General features: G+C 39.8%; 1 protein-coding gene across 1 annotated transcript in view; it reads right to left on the bottom strand.

Moving 5' to 3' along the window:
• The window catches only part of LOC145778628 (intermembrane lipid transfer protein VPS13A-like), a 51,886-nt gene that overhangs the window by 8,657 nt on the left and 22,102 nt on the right, over positions 1-21,127 (bottom strand). The window contains exons 23-61 of the mRNA XM_082590157.1: positions 20,925-20,991; positions 20,822-20,834; positions 20,335-20,458; positions 20,050-20,199; positions 19,773-19,927; positions 19,515-19,633; positions 19,120-19,289; positions 18,515-18,748; positions 18,278-18,391; positions 18,053-18,208; positions 17,340-17,504; positions 16,867-17,053; positions 16,479-16,576; positions 15,869-16,094; positions 15,525-15,704; positions 15,273-15,351; positions 14,865-15,012; positions 14,546-14,692; positions 14,178-14,345; positions 13,780-13,843; positions 13,573-13,704; positions 13,219-13,406; positions 12,934-13,035; positions 12,584-12,789; positions 12,089-12,330; positions 11,467-11,656; positions 10,965-11,131; positions 10,539-10,729; positions 10,235-10,361; positions 9,594-9,727; positions 8,983-9,142; positions 8,522-8,756; positions 8,267-8,434; positions 6,848-7,025; positions 6,029-6,088; positions 1,424-1,625; positions 1,177-1,287; positions 523-668; positions 56-232 (exon numbers count right to left, since the gene is read on the bottom strand). Coding sequence (XP_082446283.1) covers positions 56-232; positions 523-668; positions 1,177-1,287; positions 1,424-1,625; positions 6,029-6,088; positions 6,848-7,025; positions 8,267-8,434; positions 8,522-8,756; positions 8,983-9,142; positions 9,594-9,727; positions 10,235-10,361; positions 10,539-10,729; positions 10,965-11,131; positions 11,467-11,656; positions 12,089-12,330; positions 12,584-12,789; positions 12,934-13,035; positions 13,219-13,406; positions 13,573-13,704; positions 13,780-13,843; positions 14,178-14,345; positions 14,546-14,692; positions 14,865-15,012; positions 15,273-15,351; positions 15,525-15,704; positions 15,869-16,094; positions 16,479-16,576; positions 16,867-17,053; positions 17,340-17,504; positions 18,053-18,208; positions 18,278-18,391; positions 18,515-18,748; positions 19,120-19,289; positions 19,515-19,633; positions 19,773-19,927; positions 20,050-20,199; positions 20,335-20,458; positions 20,822-20,834; positions 20,925-20,991 — 5,880 coding nt within the window. The remainder of the gene's footprint in view (positions 1-55; positions 233-522; positions 669-1,176; positions 1,288-1,423; positions 1,626-6,028; positions 6,089-6,847; positions 7,026-8,266; positions 8,435-8,521; positions 8,757-8,982; positions 9,143-9,593; positions 9,728-10,234; positions 10,362-10,538; positions 10,730-10,964; positions 11,132-11,466; positions 11,657-12,088; positions 12,331-12,583; positions 12,790-12,933; positions 13,036-13,218; positions 13,407-13,572; positions 13,705-13,779; positions 13,844-14,177; positions 14,346-14,545; positions 14,693-14,864; positions 15,013-15,272; positions 15,352-15,524; positions 15,705-15,868; positions 16,095-16,478; positions 16,577-16,866; positions 17,054-17,339; positions 17,505-18,052; positions 18,209-18,277; positions 18,392-18,514; positions 18,749-19,119; positions 19,290-19,514; positions 19,634-19,772; positions 19,928-20,049; positions 20,200-20,334; positions 20,459-20,821; positions 20,835-20,924; positions 20,992-21,127) is intronic.

The raw sequence follows: 21,127 nt of genomic DNA, 5'->3' as shown, positions 1-21,127 counted from the left end.
GTGAGCAAAGCAACAAAGTTGAAGAAAATACAAAGTTGACAATTCGAAACCTCACCTTGAAATATTTCATGTGGGTGAAGGTTTGCTTCTCGCTGTTTCGTTGCATGATGCTGACTTCAACGAACGGCTTCGGGCAGCTGTCGATGGCGATCGACTTGGGGAGGGGAACAGGGTTGAGAACCACAGGAAAGATGGCGCCAGAAAGCTGATTGTCTACTTGTAACTTGTTGATCTACAACAAAGGATGATTTGTGTAAAAACGGGGATTTTGCTTTCGGCAATGAGACAGAACAATCAGTTACAACAGCAATCATGATGAAACTTTCCACAGTCGACAAGCTCATGAATGCAGTACCGTGGTACGCTATTGTTTGGGCTGAACGTGTTTCTCCAAACTTCATCGCCATCAGGTGAGGAAAAGCCGCATGTTTAAACGTTTTGTCTACACTGTTATTACGTAACCATCAGTAACAGAAGCCATGTTTCATCGCCAAGGCCAAATATGACCGATCAAGCACTTACTTTTGCGTGCACGGTCATCTGATGAGGAGTTGACCTGAATTGGAGCCACAAGCCCGGAGAAAAAGAGCGCTGCAGCGAACCGTTGGTCGGCTTGACAACTTTCATCTGCTTCATGTTAAACGTGTATTTGTCCAGAGGGAGATTTTCTACGAAGCAATATTTCATCATCAACATTCAACATAGTGCAGCTACTGTTTTATGCATGCAACCACCCCAGACAGCAAATCAATTATTTTTTACCTTGCTTTAGCGTCTGTAGATATTGAATCAATGTAAAAAACGACTGATTTGCTGTCTAGGTACTGTCAAAGCATGTCGTGATTGAAAATAAAATGGTCGCCGGTCTGCTGCTCAGCATCACAGATATAAGGTGGCCAGAATATTAACCCTTGTCTGTTGCACGTTGGCCTACACTGGCAATCGGCCAGCGCAATTAACAGAGGTTATACAATACAAGTTAAATCTTGTTGCTCATACCAACCGCGCGCTTAAAAAGCATACTAGATTTTTATCACATAACGTTCAATTAACTACTTAGCACTTGGGCTATGGAATTAAGTTTTTTCACGCCATCCATTATGAAGACCAATAATCGAATTTCATAGGATAAAAAGAACAGTAAAAAAGTAGTTGAACAAGACTATGATTGGTTACCTTCAGGGGAAGCACCTCGCAGCTGCTTCTGGTAAGCAGTTTCCAGCAGCTGGCTGTACTTGACTGCCAATGGGTTCCATCGCTTCTTCGGCTTTTCCTCCCAAACCAATCCTGCAGTGTAGACAAAAACATTGAATCATTGTCTGGCAAAACTTACGTCAAACTTACAGATACAAGAAATGCCTGGTTTCCGTGCAATGAACCGTGACTGCTACAACTGAAGACACAACGCAAAGTGACGAAAAACCTGAACTGGTGATGGCAACGAAAGCAACCTCCCGGTGTGACGTGGAATCAGTGAGAGAGCACGAGACCCCGTGGAGGGAGAGATCTATCTCAATGCTTGCTCGTTCCAAGCGGATGGAAGCCTTGACAACCTCCGCAAGCTGCTCGTCTTCGGTGAAAAGGAGGATTCGTTGGAGCCCATCAACAAAGAGGACGTAATAGATCTGCCGCAAGATCATTGTATGAGATATGAGCAAAGAAGTGGTTAAACACGAACAATGCAATGCAACCATGACAAGAAACGACAAACGTTGCTTTCTTGCACCATCAAATATCCATTAACGAGTTGTCGTCAGTACCAGCACTAGCAAGTTGGTTGTTCCATGCGCATAGACTTTGGTTACAACGTTTAGTTACTTGTCAGCGATTTAAATGAAATAATTCAGCTCTGTTGTAGGAACTACAGTTCAACAACGTCGTCAAAACGTAGATTAGCGGATAATGATAATTTACAGCACATGACAGGGGTACCAATCTATTGAGTTAGTTATTTCGTTATCCTTTACTTTTTTAACGAATATGAAGAACAAATACCATGCGTGTTATAATAACACTGGCAACTTGTCACCACGAATGAATATCACACAACAGACACCACCACCTCACGTGTATGTGCTGTGAAAGTGCCATACAATCTGAGTCCGAAACGAGTATTATACAGCATGTCGCTATAGAGTTGCTTGAAGCAAAATCCTTCGTTGTTTGACAATACACGGTAAAGTTAGTAGAATACGCCTAATTTGTCAGCTCAAAAGATTTGAAAAAAAGTGACGAATTAGACGAATTCTACTGTACAAAGATCTTGCTGTAAAAAGTCTAATTTCTACGATAAGGATAAAACAGCGAGTCATTTCCAATAAATATCGTCCTTAAGCAATTAAAGCGCAGATGTTATATCATTGCTTCAATCTATAACAACAAAATCATATCAGCATTGCCAGCGCGTGCAATAACATTAGCTTTAGGTAAATGTAAAAATCCGACAATCGGGGAATTGTATTTGATATTGAAAGTTGCAAGAACCAACATATCATCCACCAATTAAGCAAATCGATCAATTTAGCAAATAATTTGCGAAATAACTTTTTTGCTTATTCGCTAATCTTAATCTTCTGATTATAATCGCTGATTACTGATCCACAAAAACGCGCAAACTGATCATCGATTAACTAATCAGATGATTAGCTTAACCGCAGTCTTAAAATCTCGGCTGTTGGTGCATCCAACCCTGAATGCTTCACCAACAACAGCATCCCAGCGATTTAACTTTGAATCAATAATCCACCATTGAGATGACGAAACAGATGAAACTACAGCATAATGAAATAGTTTGCTGATGACTATCTAGCCAGCAAAATTGCGTTTATTACATCGGTTTCAAGCTACCAGCAGGGCCTGATTAAGGCTCACGGGGGCCCGAGGCACAGCTAAGTTTAGGGGCCCCTGTTGGCAATCGCTTTCAATGCAATACCATGTAGTCTCTGCGAATGATGAAATATGGGCTAACAAATAGTTCAAGCAAAACTAGGGTATAACTTCATAAATATTAATTTAGCCAATTTACCTACAACTTTCTAACAGGATGAATACTCTTATACTTGTTACAAAAATTGTTGGATGAAAAATCTCTATAACAGATTGGAAATTGAGCTCATTTCAATTTCATACTGGAAACACTAGCAAAATATATGCTACATTTGAATTTGAACTACGGTAGCAGAGTTTATTAATTGATCCTTGAAACCAGTGCTGTGTTAAACCCTTTGTTGGCCCCGGGGCCAGAATAATTTTGGGCCCTCTATCGTCAAGCAGACCTATAATATTGTGTATATTTTCACTGCACCGACATGGAAATGTGGTTCATTTCAATAGACTTTCTCACCAGTTTAGAAAACAACACAAGTGTAAGTAACCGCAAACACAGGTCTTTCATTTCTCAGCTACACCTTTGCTTGGAATGAAAGCCAAAAGTGTTAACAATTTCTAATAAAAAAAATACTGGCAATGGAACATATCAAACATATCGGTCACGACGCGGTAATACCATCGTACAAAAATTTGACTGTTTGAACTTTGCCGCCCGGTACCGCGCAGATAAAACCAAAACTGTAAAAATTATCAATTTCCATTCAGATTTGGTCATCTGGTAACATGATTGTTTTTCTCCATTTTTATTTTTTATCTGGCAACATTACTTGTTCTGTCAACCAAGGTAAAAACATTATAATAATTGTAAACAAAAGCAGTGTAAAGTGTTTTGAGGATCAGGTGTTACATTATTTTTATTCAACATTATTTCATTCCAAGGCAAAGCTTTCATAATTTTATGCAGGCATTCAAGTCTAATTAAAGTTTTTAGAGTATGGTAGCCTAGATTAGTTGCAAGAATAAACAGGTCCCTCGTGTTAAGAATGATTTTTGTTTTGTATTGTACAACATGTGATATGCCAGGCTTATAAGGTATTTGAAGATAAGAGCAATTTCATGTGCATATATTCAGAAAAAGTAAATACAGAAGAACGTTTCTGCTAAAAGTACAGGACAGGTTTTTCCTGCTCACAACATCACTAGTCAAGGATATTTATAATTATGGTATTGTAAATGTTAAAAATGAAATGATAATTAAACTACCTGAAATACTATTTTGCTTACACCTAACAATTTTTTAAAACAAAACACTTTTATTGGTGAAAATAAATTGAATGTGTGAATTCACAAAGGGCCTAACCCCATTTTTTTATTTTACTTTTTGTGCTTTCCGATTTCTTTCAATGAAAAGAAATTGAATATGTGAATTCAAAAAGGGCCTTCCAGTTTTGTTTTTTTTATTTCACTATTTGTGCTTTCCGATTTCTTTCATTGTCTTCTAAACTAAATGATACTTAAAAAAACAGCCAAATTTTTTAAACACATCGGTAAACACATAAAAAATACCCTATCAATTTTCACATTGATTTTGAAATGGGCCCAACTACAGCAATTGCACTTCAATCCTCACTGAGTGAACTTTTTAGGTATGATGCTTCTTACCAGTATGTTCAAGCATATATTATAACCATTATCGAAGTTTCACCACAAATGTAAATGACCAAAATAATCAAAACAGTTGTGCCAAAAACAATTTGTGGCAATTGGGCCCTTTTTGAATTCATATATTCAATTGCATCAAACCTTTTATATGTTAAATACATTTCTGCAGATCATGTTACTAACGTTATCGCATTTTAACTTTGTTTTTAGAGATGTTTTGTTGTAGTTAGGGCCCAAATTTGTATAATAGGGCCCAAATTTGAGATGTTTTAGTATAATAAGGGCCTAAGTCATCTTCTTAATGGACAAGTACATGCAGTGAACTTTAGCAACTCAAAAAAAAACTTTACTGAAGTCTCTGAAACACAAAAATCTATTATTTGTGGGCCCCTGAGATGGTGGGCCCGAGGTCCGGGCCCCCTTTAAATGGCACTGCTTGAAACCTATAAAAGTATTGACGCCTACAGTACTAAGGTAAAAAAAATTGGGGGCCCCCAAAACCAGGGGGCCTGTGCCTCGTGTGCCTCATGGTTAATCGGGCCCTGGCTACCAGACATTGAAAAGATGAAAAAAAAGGTAACTTTGCTGGTTGGGATGACAACTAATGACTGATGGACATTGTTTAAAGAAACGAGCATCTGATACCACCTCGTGTTAATGCAGATATTGTAGCACCAAAACGGAGTGGCAATACCAGAGTGACACCCATAACTAAGAGTACCCATCACCAGAGGGACTCTACCTAACTAACCACCATAGATGAGTGCTGTGCATCTCAAAGTGAGATTTATGTTAGTATCCAAAAACATGCCAAGCCTTCCCGACCATTTTCATTGATACGAGTTAGAACCAGTGATTGTCCACCATCCCGTCTCGCACTGCAGCGAGACAGATGAAGCAATTACAATTACTCCGCCGTAACAGAGAAATTCCAGCCAGTAATTTGCTAGTTCAGGCAAAATTGTTGAGAGTTCATAGCCGTATACCACTCAGTCGGTCTGAAGATGGTCTCATTTCATGATTTAGTAGAGGAATTTAAGATTTCCTTTTTTTACCAAAAGATTTTATTTTTGTCTCTGCTCGCGGCGCTTTGCTACGCAATGTATATTTTAAAATTACTGCACATTAATTGCATTAATTTACAATGCACACAGCCAACCAGCATTACATACACAGCGCGAGATTACAAATCTCAACACTTTTGCGCAAACTGATAGAAAATCACTGGTAATTTGTACAGTATGAATCGCAAAAGCTTAAATGCAAAAGCAAGACCATTTTTTTGTGACGTGGCCAAAAGGTGCGAGAGTTACTCAAAGTATTTTTTGCTTGTGGAAAAGAAAAACAAAAGTTTTTAACAACTTATACTTCACCGGTGAGGCAACATTTTTTAGTTTCAAGTGTTGACGCATCACAGTTGAAATGTTTGATTGCATGAATGCAGCGTCTGACATATCGGCATCATTGTTAGAGAAGCCGGATGACATGTTAGACCATGAAAGAATTACATGCTGTGAATCACCATTCAAATATATACCTTAATACCCTTCGTCATGTTTATTTTTTCACGGATGGAAGACACAAACTTTGGCTGTGTCTGAAGAAAAACGATCGAAGGTTTTATTGATCTCAACTAGCAACATAATTGCTGGGCGTGCAGTTGTTCTCTTGCGTTATATTGCGTTCTTCATTTTTTTTGCATAGCAACATAGGATCCTGCAAATTCTCTCTGTCGGCTTCATGATGTCATACGATCAACGGAAAGGAGACAGGTTTATTTTCCAATCAACAGCTCGGTGTACCTTCTTTTTGAAGCAGGTCGGGTTTCAGGGCAAAAGTTAAAAAAACGTATGAAAACAAAACGTGAAGAGAGTTCAAACAACGAGCAATTCCACTCAAGAAGCTGATCTTTCCTTGCAGGAGAAAAACCATGATTAAACTTTGATTACAGACTAGACCAGTAAACTTTCACTTCTGTTTCTCGTAAGTTGTTGTTGTTTAAAAAGCATCAACAAAGTTTGTAGAAAATGTTCCAATTCGCTAAATTGAAAGAGATAAATGCGTCAAACTTAATTCTTCAAATACGAAGTGATAGCTGGAAAAATCGACATTTTACATAAGAACGTTCGAAAACCTGTTTCCAAAGATGGCCGAGCAGTATCAAATATGGCACTGTGTATCACGTAAAAAGTCATACACAAGCATACCTCAATCCTGGTTGCAAACGCAGCCAGTTATGTGTAGCCTATATATTAGGGTATTTACAATTACAGCTATTTTACTTTGTGGCCAGAGTGACAACATATAGCACAATAAAATTACAGACGCCACAATAATAAAATCATCACTAACTTACAGTTTTATTGGACTCGGACACTGAAAAGGTTGAAAATTGTTCTTGGAAGACATCCATGGTCATTTCCTTCTTGCTCGACGTCAACCACGTGACCTCGCGACGCATGGATGGTTCCGTCCATATGAAATGATGCGTGTCGCCGGGCTCGATCGGTCGCTTCACTTCATCTTTACCTTGCCTGGATGGATACAACGGCACATAAAAAAACGGACATTTCATTTACAACAGCCATGAAATGTGAAAGCATCAAAAACCCAACACAACATCAGCTCATTCAATCTCCTTTCAGATATTTTCATTCGTGGTTTCCAAACATATCATTTGCATGATGGTTAAAGATATACAGTAGATTTAGATCAAGAAAACGGGAAAGCAAATGGAAGCCAAACGTCGTGTCAGCCTTCAAGCGAGTCGTTAAGTATCTCGTCAAAAACCTGCGTAAGTTAGAAAGTGAACTGGCGTCCAATGTAGCGTCGATTAGCAATGCAGTCGTTTTTTGCATAGATTCAACGTCTACAAACGTAAAATCAATGTAAAAAACGTCTGATTTGCTGTCTAGGTTAGAAATGCAGCGAACCCAAAATTTTTATCCGCACACCGCACCGCAACTGAATCACCTATCCGGACACCGCACCGCACACCGCAATTTATCTGGAACTTTGACACTGCACCGCACCGCACACCGCAAATTACAAAATTTTCAAAAAACATTTTAACGCGTTATTTTTTAGAAAGTCAATTGTGGCAAAAAGCACCCATGGCATATAACTGGTAACCTACCGGTACAGTTGTGCACTAATTGACTATGCTAACCAGATCATATTCTCTTATCAGCAATGCAACTAAGTTCTAAGACATCATGCTTTTTCAAATAGAATGTTCCTGGATCCAGTATCAGGACTTTTGAACACTTTTTGTAAGCAATAATGCAATTTTAATGTCAGTGGTTGCTGGTTGTATGAACTACACAGACAGACAAGACGTCAAGAGTAAAACTTATAGCCTGAACTCACTGGGCTAACTATTATAGTAACTAATGCAGTAGTTGCGCTAGGCCTATAACCTGGTAACTGGGAGCTGAGCTTATCAGCTAGGCTACCGGTATCAACCAAAAACACTCGTACAGCTTCCCTCACAAGCCAGCCCCAAAACCCTGTCAATTGCAACAAGCCATTTGCATAGCTTTCCAGCTTAGGGTTTCCGAAGGAAAAAAAACTGATCCGTGTTTCCAATTAAAATTTGAAGTTTTATAACTGGTTTTCTTGAAAAGTTGAAAATTTACGAAAGTTTAATATCTTGAAAGTTCACGCGGCAAGCGGCGCGGCTTTGTCATTTCAACCTTCCACGCGGCGCGGCTTGCATCACTAGTCTGGGTAACCATAAAGAAACAAGAAAACCGTGCACGCAGCTTGAAGTTACCAGCATTGAAAAGAGAGATTGCTCGTATCGTTGACGATCAGCACCGCGCTTCCTCCTTCGAAGTAGTTTCGGATGGAAACCTCAATGGACATCTCAGTGACCGCAACTTCAACAAACACAGCGTGGTCTCCAAGTCTGAGCAGAACTCCGCTGTCCAGTTTGTTGTAGCTGTCAAACATGCATCAAAAGTTTACATTGAGTAGACGTCTGAAGATGCGTAATTTACATGAAAAAAAAAAAAAAACGTGGACTTACCGAAATTTTTTAGAAACAGACTCCTTTGCGCTTTTCAGCCGGGCTACCAGGAAGCTTTCTTTTTGTTCGGGCCAGAAATCGATCTTGCGACCCGACTCGACGCTCAACCATCCGCTCAACTTCGTGTCAAGCTCAGAAAACTCGATGTCCAAGTCAGACTTATTGTGAATGGAATAGAAGGATGTGAAAGTTATCATCTTTGTCAGTCGGAAGCTGGTCAGAGCGATTTGTGTTCCTACGAAAAATATTTGGTTAGAGAAAGAAAATTCATTAGAAAGATGGTCATGTAACAGCGTCTTGCCTTCAGTGTCTCTTAATTGACTTCACAGGCTTGCGAATAATTGTCGCTCAATTGAGGACATTCGCTATTTCTTGAGTCGTTATCGTTATTGGGAATATGAGCTTGACTTTTACTTCAATTCAAAGAAACGAAAATGTACACCAGAACAAGTGCAGCCTACCGATCATATAGTTGAACTGTTTGGTTTTGCACGTGATAGCTCCTGAGCTTCCAACCGTGTCGAGTGAAAACTTGTCGCTGAACGAAGAATTACAAACTCTTGCTTGCAGTGTGTTCTTCGATAGGAAGGACTTTGAAGTGTAAGAAAACAACACCACATCCTGTGAAGTAATGAAATGTAGAGTAAGTAACTAAGTACGGCTGCTACTGATTTCAAAACGATCAAAGTGGAACAACTGTAAATCAATGATGAGATTTCTTTCTTATAGAAATACTCCAGGTTAATGCGGTAAATGAACATTTGAAGATGAAAAAAACAACAAGAAAGCCACTCCCGTATTCACGTTCGAAGATGTACTTGAGTGTTCCATGATACGCAGCAGTATGCCCTCGATGAGTATCGAACCGAGGTCCTTACCCAGACAGCAAATCAGTTGTTTTTTCAGTTTTTTTTTTTTTTAAAACAACTGATTTGTCGCCTGAGATAAGATCGTCAGCCACACGCTCACCGTCCAATCGCCCCGTCGCGCAATGGAATTGTTTGAAACGCATTTCAATGAGTAAAATTTAATCAAAGTGATTCTATTATGTAGTAGAAGTTATTGCAGGCACCATTGCTTTTTCCGGGTGCGGTATAGCCTTGCTGGCATCCCCGTCTGACGGCTTGTAGTCCAATGGCAGCCCTGTTTTGTTGAGCATCCAGTAGGGAGAGTACAGAGAAGTGGTGATCACACCGTCAATCGTTTCTATGCAAACAAAATATTGATTGTGGCAAGATATGTTTAACTTCAGTAACAATTAATATAAATAAAAATTGGACAGAGCTGACGAGTGCCCATTAATTTGGTGGTTTATACTTTATAGTTCGAGGTTTTGACTTCCTCAACAATGACCTCCAAACATAAGAAAAATTTTGTAAAAAGTTGATTTTTGCCTTGCAAAGCATTTTCGCTGATTGTCAAAACGAAAAGAATTTTGGTAAATTTTGTTGTGGCAAGTTTTGTTTCAATCTAAACCGTATTTCAGAACAGAGATCACAAAATGTAAGCCTTCCAACGACACATCAAATGTGATGCAATGCTTCAACATGTTCTTGTTTATTGTATAAGGAAAACCTTCATCGATTTTTTCGTTTCAATGCAAACACAATGTGCTACGAAATACAGCTTAAGCATTTGAATACACGGTCATTCTGCGCAAAATAGATTGTATAATACTGTACAAAAAATTCAAATGATGAAAAAACATCGTACTGATCTGTTTCGCCAGTGTAAGCGTATTAGAGTCATTTTTGACGTCGTTGAAAACCCACGCCGAGAGCTCAGGATGGGTACCACCAATCTGCACCGTTGCGCCCCAATCCATGTCCCTGTATGTGAACTGAAGAAACAACGACGGTTTAGAAACAATAAAATCAATAGAAAAGTTAACTGACAGTTGAAGCAACTTAAATGCATTTCAAAAGTGCGATAATATTTGAAAAAAAAAACATGCCAGGGTGTAAAGATGAAAAAAAAAAGAAACTGATATCTACAATAAGTTTTCAATCGAACTGACCTTCACTTTCAACTTGCTTCTGCCGATCTCAGCGTCGAGAGCTTGCAATGAATTCCCCGGCTCAACTGGCTTCGAATCACCGTCGTAACCAACCCCGATGACGCTGAGAGCGACGGGAAAGGGCAGGTAGTTAGTGAAAGTGACGGTCGGTCGAAGGTGCACGTTGATGCCCGGCTCGTCGAACTTAACCTCTGCGGAATGAAGCAGCTGCATAAGTTAACCGAACATCACTGTCTTACTGTACAAATATTCAAGAGAAATTTTCACGTTTATGAACGATAAAGGCAGAAAACTTCGAGCAAAATAGTTTGTAAACTAGAAGACAGAGGAATTAGAGATCTAAAAGCTGAGAAAAATGACTGGTTCCACCGTCAGCTCTCCTTTTTGAGATGCCTTCTTAGTATTAAAAACAAGCAGCCATGATACCTTCAGCGCGGGCCACACTCCTTTCTTCTTCAAACTCCACAGTGAGGAATATCGGAGTGGCAGGGAGCTTTTTGGGTGCGCATCGTAATATGCATTCAGAATGAAAATTGGTTTTCAGAGCGTCAAGCGCCTTCTTCCACGAAACTTCAAGCGTTTCATAGCCACCACTGTGAAAATATGTTAAACGAGCAATCAGTGATTGAATCTTTAACAATTTCCGATTTATTGGGATTTTTCATCATTGTTTTTTTTTGTCTTTTTATACAAGAAATAATCGTGATTAAAATTTCTGACTCTCCAGCGTTTTGAATCTCCAAGACTTTTTCATGTCCAGTACGCGAGATTTACTTCAGTTTGAATTAGTCCTATTTTCGTTTACATACGTTGAAACAAGGCAAAAGAACTGGGTTAATTAATCGTACCACCACTGAAACGAACCAAGGAGCTCATTGAGCAGTAACCAAGAGCTCCCACAAATAGTCAGCCAACCATCTCAACTTACGTGTCAACCACAGGAACAATGTTGACAGCGTGATCGGCAACGAGCTGAGGCGGGATGGAGAAGTAATCGTTTGCGTCCATTGTACCGAGCAGTGAAGCGGAACTGCTGTTAGACTTCTTATAAACTTCAAGGTTGACAGGGAGATGATTGTAGAGCACAACGTGGGAACGTAACTTCACAGTGCGAACACCTAAAGAAAGACAATAGATGATCGGTTCACTTCAATTCTGGACCGATGGCATGACAGGGTTCAATTTTTGTCAATATTTTTGGTGTCTGGAACAAAAGAGTCAATACTTGATGCAAGATGTAGTATTTCAGTACGCGAGTGAATTGGAACAGACCGTAGCATTTTGTAAAGTTTAAAAAAAAGCTTATGCAGTTGTCTTGAGCAATGTTGGTAGTCTGATTAATTGCACCTAGCACCGTCACGGTCACACAAGTCTCTTGAATGTTGAACAACAATATGCCAAGATTTTGTGCTGGACTTTAGACGAACGCAATTGCACCAAAAACATAGCGCACTGGTGCAAAACATTTGTGAAAGGAACAGTTGAAAGCACATGTTAGCAACAAAATATTGACCTAACATTGCACTGTAAGGGAATCTTTCTTCGCCCACCTGCAAAACTGGTCACGTCCGCCACAAACGGCAGAGTGCCGTGCGCTGACGTCATCATGTGCATGGTGGCACATGCTTGCGAGACGTTGATGCTGCAGATGTTCCCGGATCCAATGTGGACGTAGATGACCGCACCCTCGCTAGTTATCTTGCTTGTTTGGTTAGACAGGATGGACCAGAGGTTCGAATCCCCGGTCTCGACGTAATCCAGCAATAAATTCTCATTGGCTTGCAGAAGATAGCTGCAACGCGAATCACCACAAACTCTGTGTCAAGACTATTTTCTAATCATATTGTTGTTTTCTTTGCAAAAGACAATTTTCTAAATGAAACGTTGTTTTTTTTTCTCCATAATATTACATGAAATGCTATCAACATTTAAGTGAATAAAGTCTTTAGTTAGTTGAATAGTTTATTTAAAATTTTACTCTCTGTGGTGTCACTTATTATTGTAGTGGTATATTCTTCGTTCACCAAAGCTGATAAAATACCCACCCTTTATCGACTTTGGGTCTGTCGCCGACTTGCTGAAGAGCTGGACCAAGATCAACATGGATCTCGCAACCAAGTCGATTGTTGACGACAATCGCCGCGCCACTGCTCTGTACCTTCTGCAGCGCTGAGCGCTTATGTTTCTTCTTGACGCCAAACCGCTTGCTCAGAGCCGCGTCCTTGAACGCAATCCCAAGCTCTTTGAGAACCTAGGAAATAAAATTGTTGAGTATTTAAAAAAAAAGTGAGCAAACCTAATAAAGTTTTTGTGATAGATTTTTTTAAATAAAACATTTAAAAACCATAGAACTGTTTAAGCATCAGATTTGTTAATAATTATGCACAAAGCAGACCTTCAAAGCTGCAGTCGACACAGTTGTTTGCAAGATATTCTTCGATTCAATGTTTATTGTCATTAGCGGTGGCAGATCAGAGTTCTCATCATCTTCGGGGGTCTGAAAGAAAAGCCTTGTGCTTAATCAACTCTTCAACAATAGCCAATACTTTACTTTACCATGACGTCACTTTGCATCGAGGTGACACGAATCAACGATGAGGCAATGCGGACATATACTATTACCACAGCTTTGAAACCTGCAAAATAAGTTAAATAACATTAACGAAATTGTTCTTGATACCCGTTTTCTTTGTTGAATGGTGGTGACCAGTTTCCACGGTTCGTGCTTAGACACCAGCGCGGCAGGATCGACTTCGGTGGGTTCGATGAGGGGTTCCCACACCGACCGGGCATCGTTGAAGTAAGCGACGCCAAGCGTGATGACAAATTGTCCGTTCATTTCCCCGCCGCTCCAGTCACTCACATGACCTGTATGACGTAGCTTATGCTGACGAGATGAAATCAGTGGACGAGTTAAACAAGTAACTTAATAGGTTACGTAACAATCCGTAGTAAAACAAAAGTAAAAATCATCTTCTATTAATACTATTTCAACTTTGTAAACCCATCGTGAAAGTGCACTACCATCGCTCACTTTTTATTGTACACTCAGCAATGAGCAGTGGCACTGTGTGGTGGCCTGAACCAGCTTCCAATGTCACTTGAAGCAAAGGAGCGCACAGCTTCGCGCTTTCCTGCTTTGTAGTTTCCGTATCCAACGTTGATTCTGTGAAAGTTGGACGACAAATTATTATTAAACGAACTTTAAGAAACGTTGACCAAGACACGTTGAGGGTCTCACCTTCCACAAGATCGACAGACGAACCGGAGCGTTCCTTCATGAACCAGAAGTTCATGGCAGAAATCTGAACAAGACAAAAAAACTTTTAAGAAAAATAGAATTTGCGTTTTTAATAAATTGAGCTAGGCACCATCGAACGCTGCATCTGTATGCCCATTGCCCAGCTATGTAGTTGCAGCGTCTAATGGCGTTCAGCGCGGCTATTGCGTTAGATGAGCAACACTCGCAAACATTTTACCTATTACATGGCACTGTCATATCAGACGATATTCACCAACAAGGTAATCAACACAAACTTTTCAAGAAATGGAACTTTGAGCAAAACGTTGTCAACATTCCTCAATATAAGAATTCGATTTTTCAAGAAATAACAGATTTTCACCAAAATCGATACTAACCTTTTTCGAAGTCCAAATCGTCAATGGTTCGATTTGCTTCTGAGCATCCATCTTCTTCGTGTCTTCCTCCGTAGGAGGAGGAGTGAGCTGGGCAGCGATGTCGCTAATGGTCTGGATTATGATCGGTGATGCCTTCAATCGGACGTCACTAATGGAGATGTCAAAATCCTGTGGAATAGGTTCTGATATTTTAACAATTGTTACATGGTTAACTGCATCCACAGTGGAAGAAGCTGGTGATGTAATATCCTCCTCAACGTCATAGTGGCAGAATCGAATAGTTAGACATAAATACATGCAGGAAGCATTGAAATCAGTTCTTCTCTGAAGCTTCTAGATGGAAGACACCCCACCACAGAGTGACTAACCTGCACTTTTTCTGTCAGGAGACCAGCAAGAATGATGTTGCAAGGAGCGAGTATCTTCTTGTGGATGGAGCGACTTGAAGTCTTATTCTTCAGCACAGAGCTGAAAGAGGTTGCGTCCAAACGCAAATCTGATAACTTTGCAGAAAGCTGAAAATATAAATTTACAACAACAAAAAATCACTCAACTGGTGATGAAACAACGAAGTACTATTGCGAAAAGAAAACAGACAATATCGCAGCACTGTCCATTCTTAGGCTTTATTTCTAAAACAACAACTGAAAGACGATACTGTAGCTTAACTATCCAAGTCATCCTTACCATTTGTTTTAGTCCGTCCGGAGTGATATCAAAGTCCAGGCTTAGCTTCAAGCCGAGTAGAATGGCTTGCGCATCAAGCGACTTCACATCAGTGACCAAAACGATCTGAGGCTCTTCCAACTTGAAACGGACGGTGACGGCCTTTGATCTGAGACGGAATACAATCTCACTTGGTTGCGAACGAAATGTGCACTACCCCAGTCAGCAAATTAGCTTCTTTTTACATTGATTCAACGTCTGCCTACGTTGAATCAATGTAAAAGGACTGATTTGCAAGATGGTTCAAACACACAAAGCACGATTGCTGATTTCATACGAAACGCTGTTGTGGTGCGACATTACATGCAGTGTCGTATATTTCATTGCATTGGAGCAAAATATGGAGTAAAGTGAACCATCGTTACTCACATGTCAGAACTTGTAGGTTGTTTCAGCTCATGGCTGGTCACCTGGGAAAACTTCGACACCATTTCATCAATTTGCAATTCTGTAAAGAAAAATATTTTGCATCTTGTTTGCCCAAGTCAGTTTTAGTCCTTCTTCCCCACTAAGTTATTGAATGATAAACCGATAAACCGCATTGAAGTAGATTGTCAAAGATTGCAAAATCAATATAAAAGACACTGTTTTGCACAAGAAGTACACGTCAATGGAACCAACCTTCAGTAACAAACACTGGTTCTTCTACAGCTGGTTTGCTTGGAATGGAATCAATGAAGAATGTTGCCAACTTCATGAAGAACTCGACACTGATGATGACGCTGATACTTGATATCACTGCGTCCACAACTGTTGCTCCGTCGCTTTTCTGGATGACTTTAGCAGAAACCAGTTTGACATCTGGCAATTAGAAACATGAAACGCATCAAAACAAATACTCAACTTGAAGACTTGTTGCGGTAAAAAGAAAAAAACTATTCAAATACCGTACTTGACGTGTTTGACAAATTTTTACTTATTCAATGCTAATGAAAATTTACACACACACACACCCACACACAAACCTTGTCCTGCAGTTTTGTTTCGGATTAGTTTTGTGATGCCATTAACACTGATGGTCCTCTTGTCTTCAAGGGAGAGCTCTCCAAAGATGAAGTCGACGGTAAGAGACTGGTCGTTCCTCATGCAAACGTCTGCCTTTATGTTTTGAAGGTCGAGGGTAGAGAGTGGTTCCTTCCTCTGGTCGTCAAGGAACAATTCGATGATTAAATCCTTCATCACGAAGTTGACCTGGAAACAACATTGAAGTGAAGGGGTTGGCACTTTCGACTGCTTCTTTGACAGTGCATCCACAAAGCGCCAGCGTCATTTTTTCAAAAACGTCATTTATCAAATCAAGTTCAAATTAAAATATAAAGCTTTATTAATCAACTGAAATCTAGCGACAAACATTTTACATTCAAAATATGTTATTTAAAAAAAGTCAATTATTCATTGAAAATTTTCTGTATGAGGAATGGAGTTTTCGCACTGATGTACAATGTTCCCCGTACGAGCTCCCAATCCGCACCACTTCAAATCACTAATCAGCATACAATGCTTCACCTTCTGGTTTCAAATACGGTATGTGGTTTCGAATAAAACAGCTCATAACATATGAAAAACCTTATTTACCTTTAACGTTTCCCACACTTTACTAACAGGTGAAGCTTTCCCTACTTCGGCCATATCCTTGTCTTTTTCAGCTGAGGTCTCTTTCACTTGCGTTTCTGCTGCAAGCATTAAAAAACAATTTCAAGTGAGTTTTTATCGACAGTGTCCAGTGTCCACCCATGTACGTTGACTGCTTTTTAACACACTGATACATCTCATTTCGCAGTGAAACGTCTTATTAATGGAATTGTTACATTTTCTCGTGTTTTTTCTTTCTTGAATTTTAACACAAGAGCTCGTACTATCAAAAGTTAGATTTTAAGATTCCACATTTCATTATAGGACGAATCGGGAAGTAACATAAAGCGACACGAAATCTTCAGCTAAAGGTGAAGCAACACACACTCACCAGGCTTGGGTTTAATCTCTTTTATTTGTTTCTCATCGACTTTTCCTTCGTTCAAATTCCTGTTGATGACGTCCATGATCGAAACAAGGTCTGGTTGGCTGAGCTTGATGCTGATTGGTGGCATGTGCCCGGTGATGCTGACGTCAGGAACTTCGTGATACCAGGAAGCGGAAAGATTCCGAACGATCTGTGAGGTTACAAAGCATTTTGCATTAATTTGGCTGCGTGTCACCATCCACTTGTTGATATAATGCATTTGTTGAATGTTTAGTAGGTGATATCACATCAGCACATAGTAAAAAAACACAAGGTGATTTGAAGTTTGGTGCAAGATCTGACATAACAACTAATAGCGATAAGTCTGTGCGGCTTTATAGTGTCGGTTTTCACTGTGAGGTGACACAGACTAATAGAAAAAAGTTATGTTGTTGACTATTTTCACATAAAAATCTACGTGTTTGTGAAGACTTTACCTTGACGGAGAGCGTAACTTCTTCCAAGATTCTTGTCTCGTTTGTCACATTTAAGCTTTCATCAAGCGTACAGCTTGAAACCTTCATGTTGCGCAACAAGACCATCATCTGATCGGTGACCGCAAAGTTGTCGAGGAGACGAGTTCCCAGGAACTTGTTCACCACCTGCCAACCAAAAAGCATGAATGAAACTGAAGGTTTGGGTGGCACAGTTTACTTTGTTCGACAGCAAACAATCATACCATAGTAAACCGAGTAACACCAAAGGGTTCAACATCAGCGTCAAGTCAACAGAAACACAAAAAAAAGAAATCGAACCCATTCAGCTTTCATGGAGCTCAGTAACATGGAATCTGAGTGTGATCACAGCCAACAAGTAAAACCGTATTTTTACAATGATTCAACGCCCGAATACGTTAAACCAATGTAAAAAGAACAGGCTTCCGAGTTAGATAAAATATATTCATATTTCGAATGAGATCTTCATGGAAGCCGAAAACGTTAGATTTATTTCTGTGTTGTTTTTTTTTTTTTTTTTCTGCATACATTTGAGGTATAATTGGACTAGTAATATATTTTCATTATTACACGATTGTTGCCAGCTTTAATAAAACAGGCAATCGCAACAACACGCCAATTGATGCAATAAAATGTAAGTTGAAATGCAGCCATGAAACTGAGAGTTAAGATAACGTCACACCATGTCATTTTACCGTTATTGTTCCGAGATCAGCGGTGACCGCTTCACGAGATGTTGAGTGAGTAGGGATGAGGACAGTCGGCGCGTAGATGACAACATCCAACTGGACTCTCGGATTTGAAACTTTCAACGACTCCGCCAGCTCCTGCGCCTTGGCGGCAGCTTTTTCCTACAGTTACTTGGAGTCAGATAAAATCTTAACAAGATGACAATGGTAAAAAGAAAAGCAAGGCTTCACCTGCGCAACTGCTCCAGCAGTAGCGGCCACGTCCTGTATCTCGGAGAAATGTCCACCATAAGCAACGAGACCTTGAACGAATTTGTTGAGGAAAATGACTTTTGTTGATCCAAACTAGAAAGAAGATAATCAACTTCAATATCATTGCGCTTGCAGACGTTAACACGATGCCAAAAATATCGCATTTATTCCAGAGACTTTGATAGGGGTAGGAAGACCCTTTTCAAGTTGACTTACTCGAACTTTAATGCTGGTGTCAACGTTCTTTATATTTTCAAATGCTATCTGGCCTTTCGTAGCGTCGTTGTAGTTGACCATGTCAAGAGCAAGGACATCTTGCGTTCCGACCGAACAGATGATGTTCTTGTACATTGTTTCCTCTGCAGCGTCCGTCAGCAGCAAATCGTGAAGATTGGCATTCACCTTCAGCGAGGCAGCGGTGATTGTGACGCAAGCTCTGACGTTTCGTATCTGAAAAAAGCACAGCCGTTTAATGAAGAGGTAATTTATCATTTGACATCTAATCACGTAAAGCGACAATGGGTTTCTCGACTTCTTTAGGTGTTCAACCCAGTGGTGGTCTGACCTGAAGACCATTTCTAGTTTTTCAACCAACAAATTGACGCAAGCCAAGATCTGTTTAAACTTTTCATATTGCATGTGCATAAAACATTCCTATATGTAAAAATTTTCTAAACGATCAACTGGTATTGGTAATGTCAATGGATATAAGTGTTTGCCGAATCATTAAAATAAAATCGAAACTTATCAAATGTTGTTGCACATCAACAAACTAAACAATGTTAATTGGTGACATGGTACCACAATGCAAGTGATCGTACTTGAAGGTCTGTGATCAGTTTTTCCTGGTCCATGACCGCGATTTTGATGCAGTCGAGGTTGGCTTCAAGCAACATGTTTATGATTGGCTGCTCAGGAATCTTTTTTGCTGCGAGTCCTTTGCGGGATTTATCATCTTGCATCACATCAGTAGCAGAATAAAACTCATCCACTGTAACACATATGTCAAAAAGTGAAAAGGAAGCACACTTCGGAAATATGAAGCCACAAATCTAAACACAATTTATGAAGACAAACTTCCAATAAACAACCTGAGTTGGGCAGTGCAATGCATTCTAAAGTCCAAAAGTTCACACGTAGCGTTCCATTAAACTAAAGAAAAGTTCATAGTTGAACAGATAATATGTAGTAAAAACAATATTTTTAGTGATCTCACCGCTAGGAGCTTTTTCTACACCAGAACGTTTGGACTCTTGCTGGCCTGCTACCTTCTGTGCAAATTTTATCAACTGCATCAACGCCTGAGCGTGCAAGGACAAATTGAGGGTTCCGAATCTGCAAAGTTAAAATGGCAACACTGTTTCACTGCAAATTCTTCGAAGCCTCTTACGTTAGATGACATGAAGTTTCAGGACTTCAACACGTATAAGTATGAAGCATGAAAAGAAAACGTAAGCCGTGAAATAGATCTTACTTTATGACTAGTTTCTGTTCAGTTTTGTTGTGAACAGTTTCAAATTCCGGTGACTGTCGTTTCGCTTGGATGATCGAAACTTGCAGGAGATGCTTAGTGCCAGCGGATGCGGCTGAATTGACGAGATACAGTGGACTTCCTGTGGGCTCAGTAAACTAAAAGCAAAACATCATCTTGATGAAGAAAAGCGCCACATCCGGTCATTGAAACAGTTCTTCCAGATGACTGCTATGAGAGTTTTTTTTTTATTAAAATCGGTTATAATGTCATCGCATACCTGCAGCACTTGCAAGGATATTGACTGCAGGAATACTTCCATGGTGGTATCCCATGTGCGGCCGGACAGACCAAACGAAAAGTTGCAAATTTTTAATAATAGCAAATCGACACTTTCGGCTTCCAACTCCTCAGTGACTGTGACGGCCATCTTGAAAAGCAAAATAACGGATGTTATGATTACGTTTCAACAATTCTCGTGATTTTTTTTAAAGATTCGGCGGAATCATTTCTTCATACAAAAAAATGCTGGTAGGATTGCAATATCTATTACAACCAAAAGTACCTCTTTGACGCAAAACGACAACTTGATATCGGTCATTTGCGCGTCTGGAACGTTGTGATTGCGAGGCAGCGTCTTAACCGGCGTCAAACTGGTAGTTCCCCCTTCCGGATCGTCAACGTCACTCCTGCAGGCAACAAGGTCTTCAGTATGATTTTACAATAGATCAAGAAGCTGCGCATGTTACCATGGGTTCGTAAAATATCCTCGCAAAAAAACCCATCTGAAGCAGACAACCAAGGAAATGCAAACAGTGAATAGAGGGCTCCCTTCTCAGGCAAACGCATACGTTTTTGGGTTAGTGCATACTAGGAAAACGAGATAGCGTGTTTGAACATATACTTGGACAGCGCTTAAACACATAGCTGGAAGGAAACAAAAAATGAATACTGGGGTAATGGGCCTTTTCTGACTGCGCTTGTCCTCTTTCTGGCCCAAAAATTAATTACAACTCAACAATAAAATAAACACGTTTTAAAATGTTTCTCACCAAAAATCCGATTCTGCAGTATAAAATTCATCTTCAGAAACGGTTGCTGACGATCGCTTGGAGATAACAGACGTTGTCGAACCTGTCAAAAGACCTGTCTGACCTGCTAGGGCTTTGTTGAGGACTTTGAGATCCGCACGATTCCTATCCGTGTGCCACGTCTCTTGTACCTGAAACAGTTTTGCTTTTAGATAAGTTCAATTTCAATGTCAGATACAACCTAGCAACCACTATGGTTTAAAAAAATCGCCTCTTCATCAAAATTGCAAGTTCAATGTAACTATAATGTTAATTTAGGTGAGAGTT

The sequence above is a fragment of the Aplidium turbinatum genome, chromosome 10 (assembly GCF_918807975.1).
Source record: "Aplidium turbinatum chromosome 10, kaAplTurb1.1, whole genome shotgun sequence".
Taxonomy (NCBI): Eukaryota; Metazoa; Chordata; class Ascidiacea; order Aplousobranchia; family Polyclinidae; genus Aplidium; species Aplidium turbinatum.
This window is presented reverse-complemented; position numbering and strand designations above follow the sequence as displayed.